We start from the raw sequence: 7,312 nt of genomic DNA, 5'->3' as shown, positions 1-7,312 counted from the left end.
TTTATTTAATTTGCAAATAATATATGAAACGACTAAAATTCTTATCTTTAAATAGCCTTGCAATCTCAAACTAAAACTATTCAGCCCATTCGATTTCAAAATAATCATGTAATTTTAAAATCATAATTATTTTATCCCACATTTTTAAAATCATATTTAGCTCATGTAATTAATAAAAAAGCCTTCATTTCAGAAAAAAAAAATAAATTTTATTAAATTATCAATAATATTATTTTAATATTTATTTATTTTAGAATATTCTTATTTTCTGGCACTTATTATATCACTTTGATAGATTATGTTAGCAATTTCGTATACATTATATACGAATTAAAGTAAAATTCTAACTATTTTATTACTCCATATTTTCTTTTAGAAGAAAAAAAATATTAAAGTAATTTATTAATTAATCAATATCAATTAACTTTTAAGTTTTCACTTCACTAATTTTTAATTTTTATTTTTTAGTTATTCTTAAAAAAATATTAAAATCTATTTAAATAAATTCTTAGTGCAATAAGACTTTTAAAATTAATATATTTTATTTTTGTTTAATTAAAATATACCAATTTCACTAGAACATTAAATTTTATCTTTTATTGTTATTATATAAAATAATAATGAGTTTGTTAATAATTTCATTATTTTCTTTTTTTAATATATATATATATATATATATATATATATTATGAATACTAATTAAATATATTAAACACAAGTTTAAATTAATTTTTAATATTTTTAATTAATTAATTTTTTTAAGGACTTCCAAAGCTAATGCCAAACCCTTGATCTCATAGTTCCTCCGATTTTTGGATTGGAAAATCAAAATGCTTTCTAGATAGAGACGTGTCCAGCCCTCTTCTCTCCTCGCTCTTTCAGAGGGTCCTACTTCTTCGAAGAGTTCTCAAGTTCCAAACTTTAACCTAAAATCCGACTCAATGCCTCCTCAAACTCGATCAGCCTCTTCAAAGAGAAATAATTCTTCAGCCACCGAGGAGTTGGAGCCCGATAGAGAACTCAATAAACGTCAAAAGCGACCTCAATCTCAGGAAGAACCATGTTTTCCCACCAAATCCTGTTTGGATAGGTACCATTCTTGGTTTATTTCTGTAAAAATTGTTCCAGGTAGGTTTGTTGATTTGAATTTCTTTACACAAGAAGGCTTTCAATTCGGAAAATGGTTCCAGGATATGAATTGGGTACCTATTGTGGGCATGAGACAAAAATTCTATCCACAGTTGGTGAAGCATTTTTATGCCAATTTGTCATATGATCCTGATAAAACCCAGATATTTTCCCTTGTGAAAGGCAAGGAAATTAGGTTAAATCAAGAGTCCTTGATGAAAATTCTTGGAATTCCTAACCTAGGGAGTGAGATATATGATAATGATAAATGGGTAGAGGATGCTGGTGTCAGTAGAGTAGAAGCCCTAAGAATGGTTCTTGACAATCCTGATGTTTCTGAAGTAACGAAGCTTAATGCTTGCCACTTGAAACTGGAAATGAGATTGCTTCACCACATGATAGTGCACATAATTCTACCTAGAAAAAGGAATTTTAATCATGTATCTTCTATGGATTTATTGGTTATGTGGCATATTCTTCGTGGGAAGCCATTCAATCTGCCATTTTTGTTGTTAGCTCATATGATTGCATGCTCAGAAAAGAAAAACGCATGTTTGCCATATGGCATGATTCTCACATCTATCTTCAACCATTTTGAATTTCCTCTTGAGGAAGAGGAGAGTGTAGAATTGAAGGGCTCAGATATTTACAATGAGGTTACTTTGCATAAGATGGGGTATGTCAAAAGGGACAGGGGTTGGTTTCTTAAAAAGGATAAAGCTGTTGTTCAAACAAGTTTAGAAATCCAATCTCAGGGGAATACTGATATTAATCAATCTCAAGATGCTTCCGTTCCTCCCAAAACAACTTCCCAACAAACGCCTTCACATGGCACTACTTCAATGTCCGAGTCAAATCCTACATCCTCTGCTTCTCCTTCCTTAATGGTTGCTAAACAGCCTAGTTTGATTGAAGGTATTTTCGTCCTTGTAAAGGGCATGAGGGAAGACGTGAGTACTATGACAATGAGTCCCAAGCTGGATAATTTGCATAACAAAATTGAGAATTTGCAACTCCTTGTTACTCAACTTCACTGCCAACGTCAAGAAAGGACAATTGGAGATATTTTCCTCCTACTAGAGGTTATTATGGCAGACATGAGGACTCTGCGCTCCAAGATGGATAGTTTTGAAAAGAAGATAGATTGCTTGCAAGCCCAACTGACTGAATTTCTTCACCAAAGGGAAGATTTGGGTAAAGTTGATAAAGAAAGCATAGAATGGATGATTGGTGAGACAGTTACCTTGAGAGGACAAAACCGAGATATAATTTGTCACTTTGAGACTACGAGTAGCGCAATCCAAGATTTTTGGGATCGCTTATCTTCTCGAATTGGGGGAGTGCTTTTTCACTAGTTGAAGCTGGCATGTGGTCTTTTGCTTTCGGTGTTGGGAGGATACAAATACGTTTCTTGGTTAGTGTAGTTCTTGTATTCTTCACCATCACCTAGCCGTACAACTCTTGAGATATCTTGCTGCTTTGATCATGTGAATTAGCAAAATACATTTCTTGTCTTGACCTCTTAGTAATTTTTGCAGGTCTCTCGAGTCCTCAGTCCTTACTTCTAAAGATGGTTGATTTGATGTGAGGATCTCAGTAGTTTCTATTTCGATTCGATGGATATTGAATTGTGATGCATGTGTGACTCATCGATTCAACAAGTCTACGAGCTGGGAGGGAAGAACAAAAAGACATAAAGCAAGAGGAAAAGCTTAGAATTCTACTTAGATGATTTAATGTTTCACACCAGGATACAATGTTTAAAGGAGGTAATTTTCCTGAATATGAACTGGCTCCTTCCTTTTGATCCTGAAGTCTAATCAATATCTCTTTCATTGATCTTGATTTCTCGTTGAGCATACTTGGTGGTTTTAACATTTTGATCAGACCAATAAGTGCTCTTTTTAACAAATGTTTTTTAGCGTGAAGTTCAACTTCATAGAACAGAGTTCATATCATTTACACCTTATATAGGTATTTCAGAATAGGGTTGTCAATGTTTGAACTCTTCATCTCATATGAAAAACTTACCTTTTGGATGTTTCGATGGCAATGGATCAATATTTTCAGGTACTTAGATCCGATTGAAACTTATTAGTACATATCTGAGTATGAAACTTTTTTCATAAATTAGTATTTATAACAAGTTTGGGTTGAATATGAGATTATATATTAGTTACTTTATTTGAATTCGTTTATATATATAATTAAATATAACTACATATTTGTTGTAATAATTTGAAAATTTTATAATAAATTATAATTTAGACCTTGGACTTTGGTGATATACATAAGATTTGCCTTTATTTTTCCAAAAAAAATATTTTTTTATAACTCATGCAAACTCATGAGAGTTTTTTAATTTAAATTTTATATTTAAAAATAAATATAATTTTATTATATACAATAAACAATTACATATATTATCCAGTAACATTTTGCAATTTAACAGCAACCTTTCAATATTTCATAAGATGAGGAGATAGTCATCGAAGTATATATTTTCTATATAAATAAAAAAAAATAGTTTGTTAGTTTGAATCCCATTATATATTTGATTGCATGTAATTTAATTATTAACATTTAGTAATACATAAAATGCCAATGGGTTGGAGAAAATCCTAATTTGTTTGCAGTTTGTAAGCCTCAAAAAATGTTTTTCATAATTTATAATGTGATTGAAAAATATTTTGTTATTAAATTTAATTTTTAATATTTTAATAAATATAAGATATAAGAGATTTATTTTTTCAATATATTACAGAAAAATTTTGATATTATTTTGCTAGAATTAACAGTAAGTTAGAAAGAAACTTACACGTATAAATCAATTTATATATATAAAAAAATAAGGAATTAAATTATTTATTTTTAATAATACAAAGACAAAGTTAATAATTATTTTCTTTAAAAAAGAAATTTTCAATTATTTATAATTTAAAAAAATTTATTTTTAAAATAAATGAAAATTTTGTATTATTTTGTAAAAAATTATTTGGATTTTTTTTTTATAAAAAGAATTATGTTCAACAACGTATGCACACAAAGGGAAGGATTTTTTATAACTATCGACAATAATAAATACTCTGCAGTCCCATAATTAATATAATAAAAAAAATATTTGTATTTGACAAAGGTGCCATTAATAAAAAAAATGCCACATCATATAACATTATATTTTGTAGTATTTAAATTCTGTTAAGGCACATTAAATTATAATATATTAATTTTTTTTATTAATCAAATATATATATACACTGCATATAAAAAATCTCCCATCCGAACATGAGACGACCCTTTATTTCAATGGTTGGTTTTCTCCAAGTAATAATTTTGTATATCATTTTAGACTCAACTGCAAATTTTTGCACAAAATTAACTTGAAAGTCATTGACAATTAATTTATTGATTCAAAACTTTTTCTTCGAACAGGCCCACTCCGTTATCGTAAACACAAGATACACAATATGCAAAATTTAACATTTCCTTTAGATGAGAGCTTGATGGGTGCATCAGAAGCATGCTGTCCCATGGTGTCCACTCCACTGTCGAGTACTTGCAATTGCTGCTGAGATTGTCTCATCCACTCTAAATGTTAACTTAATTAAGCCTAAACATCCCAGCATGCTTAGTTGCATGCCCGACGCTCAATCTGTTCTAATGCACATTATTATAGAGCGCAAGTATTAAAACTTTTTTTTTTTTTGAAAAAAAATTAATCCAGCGAGAGATTATCAGCAACCTAAACAAAGTTCGATGTAAAGAAATTATTTTTAATACTGTGAGATTTCGAGTTTGAGGCTAATTATATAAAACAGAAAAAATCAAAGGACAAAGCGATGGGTATACCTGTTTGCCCATGGAATCAAATTCAGAGGCCCTCCCTCCAGCGCCAGGGCTCCAGGCCATTAATGAGTGAGGAGAGAAATCCAATAACCAATTATCAAAATTATAGAGAGCTGTGTGTTTGTGTGAATAGTATAACGTTATGTTCTCTCTCGTCAATTTTTTCATTAAATGCTCCTCCCCACTTCCCATTAATGACCCCTCCGCAATTTGCCAGACTAGTCTCTTCTCATTAACTCTCCTTCGCTTCCCGATCCCCTTTCCATTTAATATCTCCGACCATCCTTTTCCTCTCCAATCCCTTTCCTCCACGTGTCTTTCCCTTTGTCTTTTCTTCACCTTCTGTTGTATCTCTCCGGTGATAGCAGTGCCTCGGGATCCCCACACCTTAGCCTGCTCGACGAGAATGCTGTCACCGATGACCTTTGGAACATTGGACTCGCCATTGACTTGCTCCTCCTTGATGACCCTCCTCCTCCTCCTCCTCCTCCTACCACGGTTGGGTATCGCTCCGATAATGGGAAGAATCCTCCTCTCCGTCTGAAAAATGGTGATTTCATGCCTCTGTAGTGTCTAAATGAGAAAACTCTATGCTTAGATAATGATCCAAACGGCGATGGACGTTTACTCCAGAAGCTTCCCCTTCGGTAACGCCAAGGTGACGCTGTCGCTGGCTCCATTACCAACATCCTCTCTGATGCCGAGCTGCGTTCAAACCCGAAAGAGTAGGACCGTTTCAAAAAGATATCACGGCCGTTGAATCGATCCTCAGATTGACTGTAGTTGTTGAAATTATTGCTGTTTCGTCTCGACGAAGATTCCTCGATGCACGGAGTGATCTCCGTCACTGTCGTTATAGCGCTCGCTTGAGGAGGAGTGTGAATTACGGGTTCGACACTAATACTATGCAGAATTGTGTCATCCAGACTAGGTCTGATTCTAGCGGCCATCACCGGAATAAACGGAGATTCCGAACGGAATATTCTGGCACGGCAAAGAGGACAATTAGCGTGAGACCTTAGCCAGATATCGATACAATCAACGTGAAAGGCGTGAGAGCAAACCGGGAGCGTACGGACGTAATCGTTATCTTCAAACTCCAGTAAGCAGACAGCGCAGTCTTTACTGTTGCTGCTCTGTTTGTGTACACCATTTTTGGTGGTGTAGATGAAGAGAGGCAAAGTCTTGATAACTGATTCATCAAGTCCACAAGGAGAATAAACATGAAAACCTTCAGGTGAGTCGAAGAGAGGCGGCGGCGAGTCGAGGTCACCGTTGGAGGAAGGGAAGTAACGAAGGCGGCGACGACGACGCCACCTTCGCCAGCGGCGAAGCACTCGTATGAGATAACGAGAAATCAAGCGAGAGTACGTGATTACCAGGAAAGCTGTGGCAACCACTACTACCATGGCTATCAAAGGCGGGCTGAAGTCAACGGGGAGTTTGGAGTTGGACGGTGGTGAAGATGACTGGTTGAGAGTGGTAATTGTCGTTGCAGCGATGGTAGCAACGGGAGATGGGGCCCACCGGAAGTGGTGATGGCGGTTGTGGTGCGCCGGTGAAGGAGAAGGCGCTAAGTTTCTGAAAGCCATGTTGTAGCAATGGTGGTTTTTCTGTGAAGCGTGTCAATCGGTTTTTCTTGTGTGCTGAGTGTGGGGTTTGTTTGGATGGATGGTTTAATGTTACGGTTGACTGTGATTTCTTTCTTCCTTTCTCGAGGGTGGGGGCAGCCATTGAATGCCACGTCATCATTCATGAATTTAAGACGCGTGGTTGGTTTCTTTTGATACGAACGGTATGAGTTGTTCTCAAAATTTACTCGCCATTTACTTTGTGGCACGTAAGAAAAAGTTTTAGAAAAGAGGTCTGACGTGGCAAAATCAATTTTACTGTGATGTGGTGCAGCTGATACGTGTTTCACAGTTGTGTTTTGCCTTGATATAAGAAAATGCAAAATGGATGTGGTGGCCCACAATCATCAGGATTATATTTTCCACGGAATTATATTAGCACTCAGCTTTAAAATAAACATAAAACATTCAAAAGAAAAGAAAAAAAAATTCAAAGTAGTGTTAGTTTGACTGGTTGGCCCTCCACTCATGGAGCAATTTTACGGTGAAACCCTTACTTTTTCAACGTTATGGCAAACCAATAAAAAAATATAATTATTTTTAAAAAATGGATTATAGTTTTATAAAATTCACTTATATAAATGTATACCATATTATTAATCGACCTTTTCATATAAATGTCCTATATAAAATCACTAATATAAGAAACTCTCCCCTTATATTAAAAAATGCTTATTTTTTATTTTTTAAAAATCTTTAAAATAATA

At 34.1% G+C, this 7,312-nt stretch overlaps 2 protein-coding genes across 3 annotated transcripts; one reads left to right on the top strand and one right to left on the bottom strand.

The window, feature by feature from the left end:
- Positions 1-807: 807 nt before the first annotated feature.
- LOC110602655 lies at positions 808-3,125 on the top strand. Its single transcript, XM_021740226.2, has 2 exons — positions 808-2,542; positions 2,667-3,125. Exon 1 carries the CDS (start codon positions 942-944, stop codon positions 2,481-2,483), a length of 1,542 nt encoding a protein of 513 aa, XP_021595918.1. The 5' UTR covers positions 808-941; the 3' UTR covers positions 2,484-2,542; positions 2,667-3,125.
- A 1,378-nt stretch (positions 3,126-4,503) lies between these two features.
- Positions 4,504-6,637, bottom strand: LOC110600917 (RING-H2 finger protein ATL65). 2 transcript variants are annotated; one of them, XM_021737844.2, is made up of 2 exons: positions 4,978-6,637; positions 4,504-4,870 (listed from the first exon to the last, which is right to left on the bottom strand). In XM_021737844.2, the coding sequence occupies exon 1, from the start codon at positions 6,564-6,566 to the stop codon at positions 5,310-5,312; it is 1,257 nt and encodes a 418-aa protein (XP_021593536.1). In that variant the 5' UTR covers positions 6,567-6,637; the 3' UTR covers positions 4,504-4,870; positions 4,978-5,309. The 2 variants fall into 2 exon arrangements, with proteins under 2 accessions (XP_021593536.1, XP_021593537.1); XM_021737845.2 differs by having other exon boundaries at positions 4,504-4,780.
- Positions 6,638-7,312: the final 675 nt, after the last annotated feature.

This window comes from Manihot esculenta, chromosome 15, assembly GCF_001659605.2.
Source record: "Manihot esculenta cultivar AM560-2 chromosome 15, M.esculenta_v8, whole genome shotgun sequence".
Classification (NCBI taxonomy): Eukaryota; Viridiplantae; Streptophyta; class Magnoliopsida; order Malpighiales; family Euphorbiaceae; genus Manihot; species Manihot esculenta.
This window is presented reverse-complemented; position numbering and strand designations above follow the sequence as displayed.